We start from the raw sequence: 21,059 nt of genomic DNA, 5'->3' as shown, positions 1-21,059 counted from the left end.
GAAGGCCATGTAGTGATACTCTTACCCCATTCCCAAGGGATCTGGGATAAGAGCAGATCAGCCCAATGAGAGCAGCCCTGGACATGCAGCATCATAACCCTCCTCACAGTGACTGTGGGAACCCATTTCTTTTGGGCTGTCTGCATGAAGTGGTGTGGAGCTCTGGCTCCAGCACAGGGAAGTTCTCAGTGCACTCTTGACCTATAGAATGTGAAAATCCCCATTTATACTGATGCAGCTTCTCACATCTTGAACATTGAACACGTGGGCATGAGGCCAGGGGTGCCTGGCTTTGCCCAGGGTAGAGACTCCTAGCATTCTGTGTGTCACGAAATTCATGCCTGGCCCGTGCTGACCAAGGCATCAGGCTGGGATGCAAAGCATGGAATTACAAGGGTAAATATTTATTCATTGATTGGCATGAGATGTCCCAGCCAAATCAGGGCACCCAAATGTGGTTTTACATGGGGTTCTCACACCCCTCAAGCGCTCAAGTACAACACGACTTGACTGAGCACTGACACTCACACTACCAAATCTCCAATCACAGTAAAACTTGGCAAAGCCGCTCTGTTTCTGCAGCGTTCTGCTGCTTATCTATCGATCCAGGTGTCCCTGAGTCCCCCTGGCTGCAATGACCAATCTGGGACACCGGATGATGCTGGGAGAGTCTCAGAGCCCTGTCGGGACGGCTGGGATGCTGCGGTACCCTCAGTGTCCCAGGGATAAACCTATTCTTTATTCTTCAGGGTCTGCTCTGAGCTTCGCAGAAGCAAAATTCTTCTCTCCAGGGCCGGGTTGTCCTTTTGTTTGTTTTACTTCAGCACGAACAATACCAAAGTTTGCAATAAAACTCCACTACCGCATCACATCGCGGTGTGTCACGAGAACTAATATGTATTTTAACATCAACGTGCTTCCGTGCTATCCATTCGTGGCTGGGCTTCGCGAACAAAGATTTGGGAAGGCTCTATCCACATTTGCTACAGGCACGCTGGTGACTTATGAGGCCAATACATGACAGACAAATCCGATTGCAAAAGGCACAGCAGAAAGACTCCTTAGATGGTGTATTCTGCAATACACGGTTCTTTCTGCGTTGCCTTTTTTCCTCGAGAGTGATCCTGCATGTGTTCTCAAAGGAGACAGCTGCGTTATAGATGGTGTGTCTCCAGGCCTCCCGATTTGAGGCCAGAGTGGACCAGTTATGGTGATCAATATGGCCAAGGCTGAGATGTTGTTTCAGGGAGTCCTTGTATCTTTTCTTTGGGGCTCCTCTCATGCGGCAGCCAGTGGCAAGTTCACCATAAAGCAAGATCTTAGGGAGGCAGTGGTCCTTCATCCTGGAGACGTGCCCTGCCCATTGCAGCTGTGTTCTCAGTAACATGGCCTCAATACTTGACAGTTGCTTGCTCTAGAACAGATGTATTGGTCACATAATCTGACCAGTGGATGTTTAGAATCGTACGGAGGCAGCGTTGATGGAAGCGTTCAAGGAGACGCAGGTGGTGGCGGTAGATGACCAATGATTCGGAACCATCTACTCTTCCGTGCTATAAAGAGCGATGAATAAGTGCGGGGACGCACTTATTCATGAATGAATAAGTGAGGGGACGCGGGACCCTTTGGTGTCGGTTTGCGCAGGGGCAGCCGGCGGGGCTCCGGTTAACCCGGAGGGGATGCGGGAGGGCCGGTGCCCGTGCCCGTGCCCTCCTCCTCGTCCTTTCTGCTCCTCCCGCGGGGGTCTGGCCCCCTCCTGCGGCCGGGCGCGGGGCTGCGGGGGGCGGCGGGGGGTCCCTCCGGCAGCCCCGCAGGGCTCCGCCCGGGACAGCTCCCGCACCGCCGCCCCCAGCCCTCCCTCCCCGTGCCGGCGGGTCGGTCCCGGCAGCCCCGCGCCCCGCGGCCGCTCAGGGGCCGCCCCCGGCCCGCCCCCGGCCGGCCCTACATAGCGGCACTGCCCGCCCCCGCCGCGCTCCGCCATGGCCCTGGCACCGCCGCTCCTCGCCCTGGCCCTGGCACCGCCGCTCCTCGCCCTGGCCCTGGCCCTGCTGGCCGCCGCCGCCGCGCAGGACGTGGCGGGAGGTAAGCGGTGACCGCCGGGGTGGGGCTCTGGGCGTCCGAGCAGCCGGCGCTCCCCCGCACAGCACCCCAAAGTCACGGCTGGGCACTTTCTTTGGACCCCGCGTTTGTGGGATGTCTGGTGCGGGAAGCAGGCGGGCACCCCGCTGGGTGCGGGTGGCCACTGGCCAGGGCGCTGTGGCCACTCGGAAGAGGGCCGGGCAGTGGGAGATGGGAGGGGAGGTCCTTCCCTGGATGGGAGCTCTGCAGGGTGGGATCTGGCGCAGAACTCCACGGAGTTTTGGAAGGTTGAGTGCTGGAAGTGGGGCTTTGCTCGCCACTTTTCCAGCTTCCACTGCAATGGAACTCTTGCGTGACCGGAGAAGCTGTGGCTGCCCCATCCCTGGAACTGTTCGAGGCCAGGTCGGAGGGGGCTTGGAGCAACCTGGTCTAGGGGAAGGTGTCCCTGCCCATGGCAGGGGGGTGGAACTGGAAGTCCTTCCCACACAAACCAGCCTGTGATTCTATGATTTAGTGATGATAAGGGCTCAGGTTAGAGCTGGGTATGTGTCCTGGCCAGGGGGTTTTTGCTGGGCAGCCAGGCCCCCGCTGATGGCCCTTTGGAAGAGATTCTCTTTCAGGGCAGGGGAGACTGGCTGGGGCAGCCTCAACCAGGAACGAGATGGGTGTCATCAGGTCTGGGTGGAGAGCAGCGGGTGTCCAGCTGCCCCTCCTTGGTGGGTGGAGGATGGAGCATAGCCCTGTGGGTGCTGTGCCAGGTGGAGGATAAGCTGTAGCAAAGGGTGGGGACAGCTGCCTTCAGGGTGTCCCAAGAAGTCTGCCCACTCTTCCGAGCGAGGAACTGTTCTCCATGTGATGATGTCTGCACGGTTGCTCCTCAGGGAGGAGAGTGAGGACCAGCCTATGTTTTGCTGTCTTCCTTCCTCTCCAAGGCATTCACTTCGCTCCTTTTGTAGCCAAGTGCCAAAAGCATTATCTGGGAGGTTTCTAGTGCAGCAAGAGCTGCTGTCCCATCTCTGACCCTGAGGACTGCAGTGCCATCCTGTGCGAGCTGGCTGGTCCCCTGAGATGGAGTGTTTGGAAAAACTCCAGTCCTGCGGGGTCCTGGAAGCAGCCTGTTCCCAAACAGCTGTAATGGGGTGGCTTTGACTTAACGACTTGGAGAATGGTCCCCCAGCTGGGGGTGCCAGGAGAGGGAGAAAACAGAGCCCATTTAGGTCTGCAGGCTCTCCTTTGCCCACCACTGGCCTCCTGTGGTGTGGGAGGGTGTTTTGTGACTTCTGGTAAGAAAACAGTCTCAGGGCAGCACAGGCTCCATGATGCTTTTCCGGCCTCAGTTGGAGAAATGGGGAAGACGCAGCTTCCCAGAGTGTTTAAAATCTGCAATCTCTGCCTCTCCGGATGTGTAAACACCCTTATCTGAGCTATGTTAATCAATTGCCCAGTTGTTTGGAGGGCTGCCGGAGCATGTGACTGCTGACAGTGGGTCACAGCTGAGGGTTCCTGCCAGCTGGAGGGAGAAAATGCAGCTTTGCTGCTTGTGAGGGTGGAAAACAAGCACCTCTGGGACTGATTTCTTCCTGATTAAGGAGCTGCGAAGCAGCAATTCTTCATCCACCAGTAAGTAAGCAGTCAGGCAAATTGGTTTGAGTTTTGGTTTTTTGAACCACTGTCAAACAGGCTTAGACTCTTGAGCAGGGGTGAGTTTTAAATGGCTGATTCTCAAGGGCTAGCAAACCACCCTTCCTGAGGATCTGAGGGAGCATACCAGAGAATTGCAAGTGAAAATGCTGTAAGAAGACTTTCCCCAAGAAAGCTCCCACTGGTGGGAGCTACAGGTGAGCCCAGGAGGGTGTCTGGGCTGGGCCAGCTTGTCCTGTGTTCAGACCTGATCCACTTCCCCACCTAGCTGACTGCATTCCCTGGGGGATGCCACTAGTCCTGGGAGCCACCTGTGTCTACAGAGCTGGGGTCTTCCTCTGCCAAATGGGGGTGGAAACAGGTTCTAACTGGGCACAGATTTTGGCTGCAGTGCTGCTCCCATCACCCAGACTGTGTCCTGCTGAAGGAAGAGTTGGATGAATTGGCTGTGGCAGGCTACAGCCCTCATGTGCAGCAGGAGAGCCCCTGCAGGGACTGTAGCTGTGTGTGTTCCCTTGTGCTCCTCTGCTTCTCCTGGTAGTAACTTCTGTGTCTGGGGCTTATTTGCTTGAGCTGCTCCATCATGTGGTGCCACAGGACTGCCCAATGCTTGCCCTCATCCTCACAGAGTCCCTCTGGACCGACCCTAGCTGTGTCCCCTGGCTGCCCTGCTGCCACAGCAGATGTGCAGGCTTTTAGGGAAATAAAACCCAGGAGAGGAACTCACAGCTCTGGGCTTTGGGTCAGCGGGGCGAGGCAGATAAACTTCCATTAGCATTTGGGCCTCCCACTGTGACCCCAAACAGGAGCTGGCAGCTCTTGCAGAGGCAGCATGCACTTCTGCTGGTCCAGTGGTAGGCAGAGCAGTGGGCAGGAGCAGGCTCACAGGAGCCCAGCGTTTTAAACCACTGAAGCTCTTCAAAGTCCTGAGGTGTCTTTTTTCCTTCACACAGATTGTCGCCAGTATACGAACAGGAGCTGTGAGGAGTGCCTGAAAAATGTCACTGTGAGTAGCAGCAGTAAGACTCCCAACCTCTTGCAATGCCTGAAAACGTAATGTGGGCTTTGTGGGGCTGTTGCAGAGCAGTTTCCCTCCTGGAGGGGGCTGTCCTCTGCCCTTGTCCCAGACAGGCTACAATTTCCACTGATCCATAATGGTGAGAGCACCCTCCTGGTGCTCTGGGAGGTGGTTGCCAGAAACTCCTTGGGTTTTGTTGTATGGTTTTTGAGTAGAGTAATGGAATTGCTGAGCTGCATTTCACACATGGGGGACACACATAGAGAAGAGGCTGAGTGGGTTGGGCTGGACTGGCTGGTGAAGTTGCCTCTCCACCAGTCTGTGGGTGCTGTGGCACTGGGTGGATGCAGGATGTGTACCAGTGTCCTGCCAGTCTCTGCTGCCTTATCTCTGATATCAGCAAACTTGAACTTGAGTCCGATCTTGCAGCTGATGTAGCCAGAACCAGTTTGACCAAACGCAATGGAATGCTGGGGTTGGCAGTTGGAGAGGCACATGCAAAGCCCTGCAGGTACTCTGGCTGGGCACACACACCTCTCCTGCTCACCAGCTCTGTGTGGACTGCCTTGTCTCAAAGGCTTTTTTCTTGTCCCAAAATAAACACAAAGGATTTGGTTATTACTACCATTGTGCAAGCCATGGGGGGATCCTTGGGGCTGTCCTGTTCATGGCCAGTATTTGACTAAATGATCCTTGTGGGCCCCTTCCAATTCAGGACAGTTTATGGTTCCAAGCCGTGAGAAGAATTTTCAGCATCTTTACTTACTCTAAAACTCTGCATTCCCCTTGCCTGCCTCTCCTGGTGTGGCCTGTGCTGACACAACTCTTACTCCCGAGCATCCCGTGGCTGCCGGGTGGTACCTGGCTCTTGGGAGCTGGCAGCAGTGGCCCTGTGCTGCAGCTACCAAAGCAGAGCGTGGCTATTGGCAGCACAGTCATGCCCCAGTAACGCTGTGCTACCTGGTTCTGTGTCCTAGTGCCTGTGGTGTGCCAGCAGTAGGAGGTGCATGGAGTACCCCGTCCAAAGAATCCTCCCCCCGGCCGACCTGTGTGAGCTCCGCTCTGCGCGCTGGGGAGTCTGCTGGGGTAAGTGCCTGGCGCTGCAGTGATGCCTGTGTGAGTGCCTGCTGCTGGTGGGAGGTTCCCCTGCCTCCCCATCTTGCTGCCAGTGTAGCAGTGACAGGCTGAAGTCAGTCAAGGTTCTGCAAATTTCCTCAAGTGTGGGCGGGGAAGCAGAGTATGAGCAGTTCCCTGCCTTCTGGCGAGTAGGACCTGTGGGGATTTAGCTACTCCAAATACATCCCTTATGCTTTGGTGTGATGAGGCTCCAGACGTGGCTAGCACCTGGGAACAAGAGTGGAAGGTGCTCTGTGGGCAGGTGCCTGTGCAGCCCTTCCTGGTGTCTGAGTCCCAGGAGCTCTCTCCTCTGCACCCAGCACATCACTCCGTGTGCTGTTTCTGGCTCTTCGTGTCTCACGGTGTGGCTGCTGTCCCAGCTGGGCTCCTGGGACCAGAGGTGTGACTTCTCTGGAAGTCTGTGTGTGCTTCTAGCGCTGAGTGTGCTGTGGTCCTGTTCAGCTCTTACCCACCTGAGAAAACACCCTTTTCCAAATCTACCCTTGCCTGTGCAGGTCCCCTCCAGGAGCTTTTTCTGATGGACAGCTGACTCTGGTGTTGGCTGTCTCTCCTTCCTGCTGGTCTTTTTCCTGGAGGATTTCTGGAGAAATTGGTGTCTTGTTTAGACCAAGCTTGGTGCATGCTCATTCTCAGACAGGACGCAGCTTTTGGGGGCTGGGGCAGGAAGGAAGCAAGCTGGGGCTCGGTTGCTCTCACCCATCCCCTTGATGAGGAGCTTGGAGCTGAATTGTGGTCACCTGTCATCTGCTGTGCTTGAGGCTGGGCTCTCTTCTCTGCCCACAAGAGTTCAAACCGCTCCCATGCCTGTGGAGAAGAATCTCCTCTTTGTGAGCCCTGCAGTGTTATGCTTTTCCGAAACTTCTGCAAGACCTTGAAATACTAGTTTTGATGAGAGTAGCTTCATAAAAGGTTCCATTATAGAAGAATGCATTCCTTAACTTGCAAAACTAGCTTTAGAGGAGATTAGTGCTGTGGGAGATTAGCTCTCACATGAGTCTGCATTTTTGGTGTGTGTGACTTAGCCTTTATCATCAGCTGGAGGAGTGCCTGGTGCTCTGCCAAAGACCTCTCTGTGTGGGATGGGGGGGGATCTGAACCCCAGGCTCACCCTGAAAACCGAAGTTTCAGAAGCACTAAGGCTGCTGGAAGCTTTCAAAGCAATTTCAGTGGTGGAGTCAGCTCAGCCTGGAGCACCTAAAAAAGGATCTATTGAGAACAGATACAAGGAAGAAGTTTTTTTACAATGAGGGTGGTGGCACAGTTTGCCCAGAAAGGTGGTGAATGCCCCATCCCTGAAAATATTCAAGGTCAGGTTGGACGGGACTCTGAGCAACCTGGTCTATTGGAAGATGTCCCTGCCCATGGCAGGGGGTTGGACTAGGTCCCTTCCAACCCAGACTATTCTGATTCACCCCAATAAGTCTGGCACTGCTGGGTCCTGGCAGTGAGGGGACAGGCAGGCATCTTCTGAAATGCCCTCTAATGCTCCAACATGCTGTGCTTTAGGCATTCCACTGGGCTCATGGCAGAACTGCATGGAAAAGAAGGGATCAGAAGTGCTCCGAGCAGGTTCAGGTGCACTGGGATTCCTGTAACCTGACTGTTGTGTGGGAAATGGCTCCTAAACAAATATTTCCACAGGCTCAAGTCTCTGAACAGTCTGAATCATACTTGGAAGAAACTCCTCTTTGTTGTTGCCTGAAATCCTTGGCATTTAGATGTGTCTGTTTTGGCTGGTGTCTCTACTGCCTTTACTGCAGGAACTGAGTAGGATGAGCGGGGCCAGGGCTCAGGCTCCTGCTTCACCACCACATCCCAGTGGGTTTTGTTTTGTGTGTGGGTGACAGATCCCCCCAGCTCTGGGGAGACATGGCAGCGGGGTGCAGGAAGCAGCCCTCAGCCTTCAGATGTTTCAGCAGCGTTGCTGGTCTCAAGCCAATAAATCCCAACAGATCTTGTCTCAGTTTGTCTCTTGCCCAAGGACTTCAGACACCCTGAAATGCTCATCTCATCATAGGTGACTTCTGAGGTGGCTCCTGTGGGCACTTCTCTATCAGAGGTTCCTCAGCCCTGAATCCTCCAGTTGTTGATTTTTTTTTTTCCCTTGATGGGTTACTGTTCACCTGGATTAGTGATTAAGACAGATTTGCTCCTGCCAGAGGAGTTTGACCTGAGTGCATTTCTTCTTGCCTTTCTTCACAGCCAGTAACTGAGCACTCCATTTAGCAGCTACATGTACTCACTGGTGTGCATGTGTGGGTGCCAACACTTGGTATATCTACAGCTAACCATGTCCATTTGCTTTCCCAGGTGGTTACACACGTCTCCAGCACAGTGACTGAAGCTGCTGGTGACAGTAGCTGCATGTTCATAAATAGGACAAGAGGAAATGGTCTCCAGTTGCACCAGGGGAGGTTTAGATTGGGTATTAGGAAAAATTTCTTCACTGAGAGGGTGGTCAGGCATTGAAACAGGATGGTCAGGGCAGTGGTGGAGTCACCATCCCCAGAAGTGCTCAAAAAAACATGGAGCTGTGGCACCTGGGGACATGGTTTACTGGGGCTGGCAGTGCTGGGGGAACAGTTGGACTCGATGACCTTAGAATGCTTTTCCAGTCTTAATGATTCTGTGATCCTGTGATTCTGTACTGTAACTCCAGACAGCTGTGTCTGTGTACTAAACATGTTTTGTCAAATCCCTTAGTGAACTTTGAAGCCCTGATCATCGCGATGTCCGTGGTGGGAGGAACGTTCCTTATCATGTTGGGGGTCTGCTGCTGCTGCTGCTGTTGTAAGAAAAAAAGCAAAAAGCAAGTATCAGGGGGGTTCCCTGTTTGCTCAGAGCAGCTCAGATACAGCCACGTGCTGTGGCAGAACTGAGTGCTGAGTGCTGCTAACAGGCTCTTCTGTCTGTCAGGCCAGACAAGGAGGATGAGAGAGCAGCCAGGGAGCGCGAGAAGAGGCGGGTACGGCAGGAGGAGAGGTGAGTTTGTACCACAGGCCCTCAGAATGATTTGGCTCCTGTCTGTGCCATCAGTTGTGATGCCAGGAGGCATGTGGGGCTTGAGTTGGCTGCTTCAGCCCAACTCAAACAGAAACCTCATGAGCAGTGTTCTTCTGGGGTGACTTGTGGATGCAGCATCACAGGAAGGATATCCTTCAGGAAGGATACTGAGATGCTGGAGCAGGTCCAGAGAAAAGCAACGAGGCTGGTGAAGGGACTCGAGCACAAGTCCTATGAGGAGAGGCTGAGGGAGCTGGGGCTGTTCAGCCTGGAGAAGAGGAGGCTCAGGGGAGACCTCCTCACTCTCTACAACTCCCTGACAGGAGGTTGTAGCCAGGTGGGCGTCAGGCTCTTCTCCCAGGCAACCAGCAGTAGGACAAAAGGGCTCAGTCTTAAGCTGTGCCAGGGGAAGTTTAGGTTGGATATTAGGAAGAAATTCTTTACAGCAGCCACAGAGAGAGTGATCAGACATTGGAATGGGCTGCCCAGGGAGGTGGTGGATTCACCATCCCCGAAGGTTTTTAAGATGAGATTGGATGTGGCATCAGTGCCATGGTCTGGGAACCACAGCAGGGTTGGATCAAGGGTTGGACTTGATGATCTCAGAGGTCTTTTCCAACCCGGTTGATTCTCTGATTCTAAGTGCTGTGTATGCGACTCCCCGAGGGCTGCTGACATTCGTGGGCTCTGGTGGTCCCCAGTGCCTCCAGGAGGGTGGGAGATGGGAGGCTGAGCAAACCTGGCAGCCTGGAGCTCCCTTGGTTGGCAATAAGCAAGGAGCTGTTGCTCTTCTTATTTGATTTTGTATCACCAGTCACTGACTCATGGCTTTTCTGTTTTCTTCTTGCAGGAGAGCAGAGATGAAATCACGGCATGATGAAATCCGAAGAAAATATGGTACGGTGCTGACACGAGTGATTCAAACTAAGCTTTAAATGGAGCAGCCTCAGTACCTGTTCCTTGCCATTTTTACAGCTGCAGATGAGACCTGGCCAGCAGGGAAAACACAGTCCCTGCTTCCCTTGTCTCAGTGAATTACTCTCTGGGAGGAAGTGTAGGGATGCTGGGGTCATGGTGTGTGAGCCCACACAAAACGACTCTTCCTTCTGGGCAGAGAAGAGGGAGTGTTTAATGCTCCCCAGAACTTGTGTCCTCTGAGCTTGCCACATGGGAGAAGTTGATGGGGCTTGACTGAAGGAGAGAAGCAAAAGCTGGGGGACACAGCATGATTGTAATGCTGTTACCCTTCAGGCACAGTAGCCCTGTGGCCAGCGAGTGGCTGGGGAGCCAGCAGTGTGGGGTGGGGGGCCAGGAAGGAATCAGAGTGCCCACAGCTCAGGAGCACAGAGCAGGCACCAATCACACCACAGAGCTGGTGTTCTGTGCCAGCAGGAGGTGGCTCAGTGCCCTGGGGGGCACAGCCTCCCTCCGGGGGCTGGACTGTCCTTCAGGTGAGTCCCACAGGATTGGGCCAGGTGCAGACCTGCCAGAAGTCTTGGAAGGAAGCAGGAACCAGCCAGTTGCTCAGAGCCAGTGGAGGGGTATCTCCAGCCTGCCCTTTGGGGTGCTGGGGGCTCTGCCAGGGTCTGGTCATGGAACAGGGAGCAGTTGGGCTCATGCACACTGCACTTGGTGGTTTCTGGCTTTGGGGGGAAGGGCTGTAGGGAAAGCTGGAGACCCTTCCTCTTCCTGCAGCTGCTGCCTGCTTTAAGTCCAGGATGGGCAGGGGATCCAGGGACCTCTGGATGGGCTGGCTTCTCCAGGGAAGGAAGAGCAGGCAGAGCTGTGCCTGAAGGAGCTCTTGGTGAGGGAAGCACCTGCCTGTGGAAGAGCTGTGCTCTGGGACTGTCTTGCCATGTCAGGGCTCTATCTTGCTGCAGCCTGACCCCAGAGTTTGCAATCTCCTTTCTGGCTGTTCTTCCTCAAAAGTGTTGGGCTGGGAAAGCAGCCAACAGAGTGGCACAGAGGCTCATTGCTGGCCCTGAAGTTAGCCTGATACCCTGCCTTGCTGTCTCCCAGTCTGGATGTAGCAGCAGTAGAGCAAGTCTAAAAACAGTTTTAATTTAATTTGGATCTAGCCTCTCCACTTGTCTGACAGAAGGGGTTTGCAGAGGGAGTGGTCTGGAAGATTAGTCATGCTGCTTTACCTGGACTGTACATTGACTGCCTGGGAGAGGAGTTTGCCATCAGGTCGAGCTTCTTAATGGTGCCTCTTCTTGTGCAGAAGAGGAGAGTGAAATAGTGCTGTATGCTCAGCTCAGGTAAGAGCAGGTCTTACGGGAGGACTGCTGGATGATGCACAAATGACAGAGCTGTTACCAAGAACTGGGTTTCCCACTGGCCATGACTAGCTGTTGTCTAAATGAATCTCTCCTCTCTTCTAGGCCTGTTCAAGGAGGAGAACCCTTACGCAAAATTTGAGAATTAGCATCTCCAGACCCACCAACCCCGGTGAACAGTGCCTTCTGCAGAGCCAAAAGTCTCCAGGTTTCCCCCCCCCATCAGGAGACCACCACTTCAGCTGCCACAGAGGATGAGCCAAATGCTTGGTGGCACCATTGTCCCCACTCTGGGTGCTCGATTTGCCCAGAGCTTTGCTCTTGCCCAGCTGGTGCAAGAAAAAATGGTGGCAATACCAGACAGTGGCACATTTCTTCTCACTCACCCCTGGGGTGGTTGCGGGATCCAAAGCAATGCAAGCAACAGCCCTTGTCCCTGGCCAAGGGCAAAAGTCACCTTTCACATCTCCCTTGCTCCTGCCATGCCAAATACCAAATACACTTCACGCACACAGAGCCAGACTCTTCTGTTTGCCTATTTTCTCCTTTTTTTTTTCCCTTCTAGTATATGTAAAAGCCAGCAAGAGTTTCCTGACTTATGGGTCAGCAGGAGGCCTTGGCCGTCACTCCAGGTGCCTGTGTTTATCCCAACACATTAGCATTCCTCTCAAAGAGCACAAGTTTCTGGTAATCTGGGGCTTCCAGGAGGAAGGTCCCACGTGAACCTTCTCACTTGCAACTAATCTGGGGAAATGCCCCAAATCTCCTACCTCTCTGTGCCTTTCTAGAAAGGTGGTCTTGGGCTCGATGGCCACAGCTCTTAGCAATACTATAGGTTTCAGATGCATTTACAATATGTTGACTCAATATTAAACTGATTTGATTACTATCCTGGTCTGAAAGAGTTTAATTCTGTTTCCGCAGCAGACATGGGTTGGCAGTGATGGCAGATGGAGTCATCACTATTGCATGGCTCTGACTCATCAGGGGTAGCTAGAGGAGGCAGAAGCAAGGCTACCTTGGGCTCTTGCTGGGCTTGAAAGGAAGAGTCTGTTCATGGAGATGTTCAGGTGTCAGGAAAAGCTTGAGATGGGAGTAATGCTGCTCTCTAAGGAAGGAGCTGGGTCTTCCAGCAAGAGCATGGCCTGTGGCACTCCTGGGAGAGAGCCCTTGTCTGGGTGGGGGGACCTGGGGGGTTCCTGGCAGCTGCAGACACAGTCTGAGCTCTGTAAGGGACCTGGGGTGGGGAAGGAGGATTGGAGCTGACTGCTCTGATGTTCTGCACCTGACCAGAACTGGCCATGCAGCTCCCAGAGCCCTGTGTGCAGGCAGGACATTGACTGTGAGAGTTTGGGCTGTGGCCTCCTGCCAGGTGGGGTGACTCCTCAGGCTGTTGAAGCATTGCTGTGGGCTTGGATAAAATGCTCCATCTGCATTGCCAGGCTCACGGACCTCAGCACAAACTGCTCCAGCTGGACTTGTGAAGCTGAACTGGCTGTGAGCCCTCACTGCTTCTGCTGCCCTGCCTGGGCTGTGCTGGCAGCCAGGCTCTGGCTGGCTGCTGCCAGGATGCTTGGAGATGCAAGGCTTGCAGGTGATTTTTTTTTTTTTTTTTTTTTTTTTTTTAAATCCAGGCTGTCTCTGGCTGCTGCCAGAAGAGACATGGGTGGTAGGAACAAAAGGAATGATTCTGCCAAGCTCTAATGGCTGCTTTCCCATCTTCTGTCCAAGTCAGTTGTCTGGGCAGGGTCTGTGTCCTGGTGCTGCTGGTCAGGAGCTAAGGTTGGTGGTGACAGCAGCACATCTGTGTGTACTTGGCAGGGAGATGATGCTTCACAGACATCCCTTGTGCCTGGGTTTGGTTTGAAACTCTTTGTACGTGGAAAAGGAATTGTACATTCCCTGTAATGAGAAGGGAAAGTGCTGATAAGGATGCTGGTTGTGCCCTGGGCTTTACTGGGTGCACTGGCCCAGAGAGGCTGCGGTCCCCCTGCCAACAAAAGATACAGGGGACACTGTGGGGGCTTTGCTTGGGAACAAGCAGTGTACAGGGACAGTTGGTGCTAAAGCTGTTGGAACTGCCTGTACCCCTGCTGGGCTGCTCCAGGTCCCATCCTGCCCTCAGCCTGGGACCAGGATAATCTATTTGGGTTATCTGAGCCCTTCCACTGGCCCCACTCCCAGAACAAAAGGGTGGTGCCTCCAAACCCATCAGGGATGGGGGGGCCCTGCAAGCAGGTTCCCCTTCCTGGGACCCCACTGGTGACAGGCTCTGTCCTCCTCTGCTGAGCCAGGGCAGCAGAGGGACCTGCTCACCTGGGGAACCAGGTCCCTGCCTGGACAGAGCAGGGCCATGCCATGCTGCCAAGGGCAGCACCAGCTATCCTGGGCTCCAGCATCCCCATCCACAGAGCTGCCTTCCATAGCTTGGGATGGAGCTACTCCTGATGCTCCTAATTTCTCTTGTGAAGGTTGCTGTGTGCAGGTATTGTTTGGCTGATGTGCTGAAAAGCTGGTGCTGCCTTTTGCTTGGCTGGGCCATGACAGAGAGGAAGCTGTGTCCTTGTGTGGCCGAGTGTTACAATCAGGTTATTAAAATTACTAGAGAGATGCCTCTGCCCAAATTAAGATGCAAACAAGACTATACGTCAAAGTCAATAGAATGGATTTTTATTTAACAATAAATGTGAGGTAGAGAGAGTTGCCCACTCAGGTCTGGGACGACACACGTCCAAAGTGAACCGAGAGCAGAGCCTGGCAGCTAAAAAGACACTTTATTAACTGGTCCTTGGAGAGGCCACCACGATGGAACACTGCCCTGATTGTGGTGGGGGAGCAGACAGCGGTGGGGACAGCATGGCTGAAGGGTGGGACAGTGCCCCACCACCTACAATAGCTGACAACAATAGTCACTAGAAGGATGCAGCAGGCAACTTGGAAAGAAGGGATTAATGAGTTGTAACAGGGAGCTTGGCTTCGAGCCACAAAAAAGTTAAACAGCCCTGCACAGAAAGGCCAGAAGCAGCTGGCACTGAGTTGATTCCAACCATGTGATAGGAAAGGTGGGACAAACAGCCAAAGCCCTTGAAGAGATGAAATCTCTGTGAAAGACAGAGCTGTGAGCACTGGCCTCCCAGCTGCAGGTGCAGGATAACGGTGCTTGGTTGGCCGGCAAACCCAAGAGCCTCTTCCATTTAATTCAAAACAGAGTAGTGGTGGCAGCAGCAGTGGGGCCCTGTAGGTGCCTGGCATTGGAGATTCTCCACTGAGCAACCTCAGTGACTCTGCAGAGGGCACAAAATTATTAGGAGAAGTGGTGTCAGTGAGTAGTGCTCCAGTGGTATCTTCAGGAAAAGGGGAAGAAGAGGAAACAATACAATATATGCTACTTTGTGTTCCAGAGCTGCTGTATTGGAAGAGGTAAATGCTCACTGGGGCCAAGAAATGAAGCACCCAGACATTTGTCATGAGTTTGGAGAAAGAGGAGGCTTAGGGAAGGCCGAACTCTGCAAATAGTATCTGCCTGAGAAGAACTCATTTTAATTGCTGGTGCTGCGGGTCTGTAAGCAGAGGGTGTGGGTGAGCGGCGCGAAGCCAAGATGGCGGCCGAGCATGAGGGCTGTGGGCCAGGGGCCAGTGCTGGGCCTGCTCCTCTGCCTTCTCGCCAGCGGCCTGAATGATGGGGCCCGGGGCACCCTCAGCAAGTTTGCTGAGCATCCCACATGGGCAGGAGCTGCAGAGACACCAGAGGATGACACTGCACCCACGGGGACCTTGACAGGCTGGAGAAAGGGGCTGACGGAGCCTCTGGAAGTTCAACCAAGGCACAAGCAGAGTCCTTCCCCTGGGGAGCAAGAGCCCCAGGCAGCAGGACACACGTCCTGGAAACCAGCTGTGCAGAGTGGGTCCTGCTGAGTGTGACGCTGGCACAAGCCCACCAGCAGCAGGGACCGCCCTGGAAGGGAGCTGAGCAAACGCCGAGGTGTGCAGCCCGCTGCCGGGTGGGCTTTGTGTCACAGGCTCTGTCTGTGTGGACGGGGGAGGTCATGGCTGTGCCCTGAGTGTGTCCCTGGGAGCTCTGGGATATCACCAGAGTCACAATCCCCCTATGACATCACCTGTAGCGGGTAACTGGAAAAGGCAGTGCTGGGCACTGCCAGCAGCACACAGACGAGGTCTGCGGGCAGCACCCGAGCCGTCGAGTACTGCCAGAGCACGCCAGACTGTGAGCCACCAGTGGCCAAGGAGCCACAGAGATTAGATAGTGACTGAGGAGCCTCTGAGTCTCGACAGGGACTGAGGAGCCTCAGAGTGCCACCAGCGGCCAAGGAGCCTCCGAGTCCCGCAGTGGACGAGGGGGCTCTGAGTGCCGCCAGCAGAAGCCAAGCCTTTGAGTCCTTCCAGCAGCACCCACCAAGTGCCAGCAGCAGCTGTGAAGACTCAAGGGCAGGAGCAGCAATGGAGGAGGCCAGGCATGAGGCAGCAGCACCAGGAGCCGACAGGAGCTGCCTGATCTGCCTGGGTGCCCTGGAGAGCCCTGCTGCCGTGGAGCCCTGCGGGCACATCTTCTGCCATGCCTGCATCCAGGGCCGGGCCGCTGCCACCTGCCCGCTGTGCCGGGAGCCCATCGGGGCCATCCGCCTGCTGCAGGGGCAGGACAACCCTGCTGGGGTGGCCCCACGTCGCCGCCGTCGCCACCTCCATCCCTTCGTGCTGCGCTGGCTGCAGGAGCAGCAGCGGCGGCAGGAGGAGCAGCAGCAGCCGCGGGGTCCTGGAGGTCGCCGTCGCCGGCGATTCTCCGACGGGGATAGGGAGCAGAGTCCCCCCGTGCCCCCGCGCCGTGTGCGGAGGGAATTGGAACAGCGGCTGCACAGGGTGCGGGAGGAAGAGCTGGCCTCGGGGGACTACGTGCGCCGCCTCCCCTTCATCCCCTTTGAACCGGAGCCTCTGTGGGCCCCGTGAATTAAAACCCCTCAGTATTCCTACATGAACCTAAGCTAGTTTCTTCTGCGCCTTTGCTCATTGCTGCAGGACTGGGGGAGTGGGAGCTGTGGGAGAGGGAAGGATGCGGCCGTCAGAGAAGGTGGGCTGTGGCTGAAGAACCAGCAGAGGGGGAGGAATATAGATATTGGAACTAGGGGAGAGGGGCTTTTCCTAGTTTCTTCGGTGCTGCTTTGTTCATCCCCATGGGGATGCAGTCCAGAAGAGAAGAAGAAAGGTTAAGGGAAAGTCCACTGCGACTCCTTGAGATCCCAAAGGGGCCAGTGTGTGCTTTTCTGAAGGTCAGGGCAGGGAAACAGGACGAGATGGAGGCTTGGGGCAGATCCTCTTCTCGTCTCCTGGCCCCGCACACCCCTGTGCTCTGGAGGGCTGGAATCCCTGGGGAGGCACTGGATCCCTGGGGCTGGCACAGCCCTGGCACAGCCACCAGCCAAAGGGCACCCGCCTGCGCTGCCCGTGGGAGAAGCGGCCCCAGCCTGGCTGGGCCTCGTATTTAGGGGGTATCCTCTGAAGAAGCCCAGAGCTGTTCCGGTCCCTCCCTGCAGGGGCTCCCGCAGCAGCGCCTACATCCCACCCTGCTGCCTCTTCGCCCGTGCCCCTGGGCAGGGCCGGTCTGGGCTGGGCCGGCCTGGAGACCGCGGGCGGGCTGTGCTTTGGGGCTGGAAGGCTCGTACTCCTGTGTCCTCCACTGCCAGGCGGTGCCGTGCGGCCGGGAAGGGGCATTCCCGGAGGTGTCATTCCCGGAGTTGTCATTCCCGGAGGTGTCTCGCGGCTGCCCCGGGCACTGTTCCCAAAGCCCCGCCCGGGTATCCCGTGCCGGTCCCGCACAGCGCCCCCTTGCGGCCCCGCCGGGAAGCTCTGGTATAGTCTCGGTCACGCCCCCTTTGCCCCGCCCCCTTTGCCCCGCCCCCGCCCCGTGACGCACTTTGGGGAGCGGCCGCCAGGATAGGCCCCGGTGACCGCTCCTGCTCACGTGACCCAGGGGCGGAGCCGGGCGGGCGGGGCGGGGGCGTGGCCGAGGCGCGCGCTGTGGCGGGCGGCTGGAGGGGGCGTGGTCCCCCGCCATGTCGGAGGGGAAGCCCCGGGGGCGGCGCGGGCGGAGTCGGGCAGGGGAGCGGGAGGAGCGGGAGGAGCGGGAGGAGCGGGAGGAGCGGTCGCTCCGCCGCGTCCCGGGCCCCGCCCTGCCCGCTGGGATAGCGGGACAAGACTGCGGGGCGGGCCGCGGGGAGGCGCAGGCGGGCCGGCCTTCGTAGGGACCCTGCGGCTCTCCCGGCTGAGCTCTGAACCCGGCGCGCCCTGCCGTGTTCCGTTCGGGAAGGCGTGCAAAGAGGGAACGGGTAGATCAGCCTGAAAGTTGCGGGGCAGCGCGGCTCCGTGGTGCAGTTCAAAATGAAGCGGCTCGCCCCGCTGGGCAAGCTCATGAAGGCGTGCTGCGGGCTCAGGTAGGCACCGACCCCGCGCCCCCCGGGCAAGGGTCCCCTCGCTGCTTCCCTGCCCGGAGCCTGGAACGTGCCTATCCGGGCGTGCGGGAGAGCGAGGAGTTGGGATGCTGGCAGCTTCTCGGTGTGCAGTTCTCAGTGAGCGGATGTTTCCTCTAGCTCCTCATGTGTTTTCCCTGATGTCTCGTGGCAGCGCTACCAGAATTCCTCCAGTTCTGATCCTGGCCCTGAGACAATTCGCTAATCCCTCAGTCCTGTTATCTCTGAAAACTTCATCAACTTTGAGTGCATTTTCTATTTGGAAAATGGCACAAAAGAAATTCTTCCATCCCACAGCTTCCTCATAGGCTTTTTCCTTCTCCCTTCCCATGTCCCTCCCACTGCCCAATGCAGCTGGTACTGCTGTGTTTGCAGGTGTTTGTTGGCTGCTCCGTGGCAGAGGCTGTTCCTTGGTGCCGTCCTAAACTGGAAAGGGATGTAGCCCCACCATCCCAGTTCCTGAGCCTAGAGCCCTCAATGCCTCTGCTTTACACAGAGCAGAGGGTGGGGATGTAAATGGCTTTGGAAGAGGAGTTTGCCAGTGTTTCCCCTCATCTGTTACTAGCAGGATGCTTTCTTCACTTACTCAAACTTTACATGCTGCTCTGTTCTGTGCCTGCTGCATCGAGACATCTCTCTGTTTGGGAAGGAGAGGTGAATACTTGGGGTTTTGCAGAGGTGCATGGAATTTTAGTATTCCTTTGGCTCTGTGTGTGACAGAAGGGTGAATCACACAGGGATTTCCAAGGATTTGAGAGGGCAGAGCAGTGCTCAATCCCTCAGGGATTGACAGGGAATAAAGACTTCCTCGTGTGATTAAACACTGTCAAAACAGGTTTCAGTTGAGTGATAACTCAGGTTTTAAGGGCAATATAAACTTACCAACATTCAACCTTCCTCAGTGTAGACAAGGAGACAGATATGCCCTTGTATTTATCCTGATGATTAAATTTAAATCATAGAACCACAGGATGGTTTGGGTGGGAAGGGACCTTAAAGCCCATCTCGTTCCAAACCCCTGCCATTAGCAGGGACACCTTCCACTATCCCAGGTTGTTTTAAGCCCTGTCCAACCTGGCCTTGAACACTTCCAGGGATGGGGCAGCCACAGCTTCTCTGGGCAGCCTGTACCTGTGCCTCACCACCCTCACAGGGAAGAACTTCCTCATATCTAACCTAAGCCTACTCTCTGTCAGTTTGAATCCATTCCTCCTTGTCTTTTGAGTGTTAATTTTGTTAACATTTGTTCTGACAGTAAATCCATGAATACTTAGTTTGGATTTGGAAACACAAGCGTAGTTTCTCATGTTAATTACTTTGAACTCACAGGGTTTGTCAATGAGGCAGATTATATTCTGGTTTGATGGACAGCCAATTAAGGAAGCAGAAACACCTGCGTAGGTATGAAAAACACACTTACTGCAAATTGCTACACAGATATTCTGATGTCTGTGTGATGATTAAAGGGGCTTGAAATCAAAATGATCCTGAAATAGTTGCTCTGAGCTTAGCATGTTCCAAGTATTTTGTTCAGGTTGACTGAGGGAAAGTGTTTCACGTGTTAATTAATTAAGTTATCCCTGAAGTGCTCTATTGCTGGTTAGGAGCGGAAACCAAGTGCTTTTGCCATCGTGTGTCTTTCAAGTTTTCTGTGTTACTTATAATTTCCATATTTTTAAAATGTTAAAATAATTCCTGTGTTACTCCCACAGTTAGAGATGGAAGATGAAGACACGATCGATGTGTTCCAGCAGCAGAACAGGTGGAGGGTGCTAAGACACGCTGTCCTTTGGAGAAAGAAGAGTTTCAGGATCCTCATCTCACCTGACTCTCTCATCTGTCCTCGAATTTGCTATTTTAATAGTGAACAAATGAGCATTCCAATCACACGGGGCTCCTCAAAACTTCAGAGGACGTTTACCAAAGTTGCTTGTTGTCTTTGACATTCTGCATGCACAAGTCAAAACAGTATCTGGAGGGATGGATCAGCATTTGAATTGGGCCAGCTTGATTTAAGTTCAGATTAAGTCATGTGTATTTTCTCTGCTGTTATTTTTTTTTAATTGTTTTTACTATATTTTTTTTTTCTTTCTTTAAACCTATAGCCTGAACATTCATCCATGTGTTGGGACATGGAGTGTTCATTCCTGGCTCTGTTCAGTCTTGCGCCTCTGTTTAACTCAAATTATGTAAATCAGTGTATTTTCATGCTAGTTTTGAGCATGGAAGTTTACTTTTAGGAGGCACCCAAGAGGAGGAACAGAGATACTGGTTTTAAGTTCTTAGCTCGTGTTGCAAACGCAGTCGGTCCCTTGGGTGGCACTGAGCCCTCGGCACGGGCTGGAACACGGGACAATACTTACAGCAGAGTTCACATACTGAAGGTTTACATGTGTTTTGTCATGTTATGATAAAGGTGTCCAAAATATACTTTTTTTATGCAGAAATGAGATTTTTTTTTTTTTTGTCCTGAATTATTGCAGAACTGGAGGTGGCAGGGCAGTTGGTCCAAAACCAATGCTCGCAACAGAGCAGTGGTGTTTTTTGCTGTAGAAGCTTGTAAAAATCCCATTGCTGAAATTCCAGCCGTTTGCTGAGTGCCAGGCAGCTCCTGTCCCTTTCTCCTGCTCCCTTAATTTCGATTCTGTTTCACCCTGGGTACTAGAAGTCTGCAGCCTCAGGTTTCTTTTCAGTACTTGTTTTTGGTAGATAAACTTGATAAATGGGAGGGGGGGAGGGTGGGAAGCACTTTTCAATGTCACCAAACCGTGCAGAAAAGCGGGTGAGCGAGGAGAGAGGTGTCTTCAAAATAATCACCCGCTCTCCTGTCTCCCTAACCTTTCGAAGTTTAATGATTTGTGTGGTGGTTTGGGCTGCGTGGAGCCCGTTCCAGGGGAATTTTAACTCAGGCCGTCCTGCTGCCCCATGGGATTCATACCAGCCTTTTCTCCTTCCATTTGGCCACGTTAGATCTGCTCCCGCTTGTAGGAATCTCGCTGGAAGGGCCCCCGTTTCCTTTTTCGTGTTCCTGTTGGTGGGCTGGGGTGGGACATCCCGCGGATCCCGTTGTCTGCTCCTGGATTTGTAGGTTGACGTGTCGCCCTTTGCTGTTGCACACGGTGAATCAATCCAGCCTGGGACTCGGGCTCCCGCCTCGTGCTCTCCGTGGCCCTGTCCTGGCTGGAAGGGCACGTGCGGGAGCCGCTCCAGGCACCACTTCCACAACATCCCCCTGGGAGGGGGCGGCGTTGCTGCACAGACCCCGCTCCGTGGGGGGGGGGTGGGGGGGGTTGCCGCACAATGCAGCATTTTGCGTATTGCCCTCTCTCCCACCCTGGCGCAGCAGCTGCCGCGTTCCCGTCGCTTGCCCCGGGCTCGCCCGCGGGAGCGGGAATTCCCGGTGCCTTCCTGGGCACGCGCGGC

The 21,059-nt window shown here is 54.6% G+C and overlaps 1 protein-coding gene and 1 long non-coding RNA gene across 2 annotated transcripts; both read left to right on the top strand.

Moving 5' to 3' along the window:
• The first annotated feature begins 1,940 nt into the window (after nt 1-1,940).
• Nucleotides 1,941-12,046, top strand: PTTG1IP (PTTG1 interacting protein). The gene is made up of 7 exons (XM_064666827.1): nt 1,941-2,082; nt 4,674-4,726; nt 5,716-5,824; nt 8,579-8,684; nt 8,792-8,857; nt 9,729-9,775; nt 11,263-12,046. The coding sequence occupies exons 1-7, from the start codon at nt 1,980-1,982 to the stop codon at nt 11,304-11,306; spliced, it is 528 nt and encodes a 175-aa protein (XP_064522897.1). The 5' UTR covers nt 1,941-1,979; the 3' UTR covers nt 11,307-12,046.
• Nucleotides 12,047-17,293: 5,247 nt separating this feature from the next.
• LOC135419895 (uncharacterized) lies at nt 17,294-20,088 on the top strand. Its single transcript, XR_010433199.1, has 2 exons — nt 17,294-17,735; nt 19,349-20,088. It is a non-coding gene; the product is annotated as an uncharacterized LOC135419895 (long non-coding RNA).
• The last annotated feature ends 971 nt before the right edge of the window (nt 20,089-21,059 follow it).

The sequence above is a fragment of the Pseudopipra pipra genome, chromosome 10 (genome assembly GCF_036250125.1).
Source record: "Pseudopipra pipra isolate bDixPip1 chromosome 10, bDixPip1.hap1, whole genome shotgun sequence".
In the NCBI taxonomy this organism is placed as follows: Eukaryota; Metazoa; Chordata; class Aves; order Passeriformes; family Pipridae; genus Pseudopipra; species Pseudopipra pipra.
This window is presented reverse-complemented; position numbering and strand designations above follow the sequence as displayed.

Excerpts from the sequence above, each read along its gene's own strand:
- PTTG1IP (XM_064666827.1), top strand. The coding sequence starts at position 1,980 with ATGGCCCTGGCACCGCCGCTCCTCGCCCTGGCCCTGGCACCGCCGCTC. Across the intron at positions 4,727-5,715 it reads AGTGCCTGAAAAATGTCACT|TGCCTGTGGTGTGCCAGCAG; the intron begins GTGAGTAGCAGC and ends TCTGTGTCCTAG. Across the intron at positions 8,858-9,728 it reads CGGGTACGGCAGGAGGAGAG|GAGAGCAGAGATGAAATCAC; the intron begins GTGAGTTTGTAC and ends TTCTTCTTGCAG.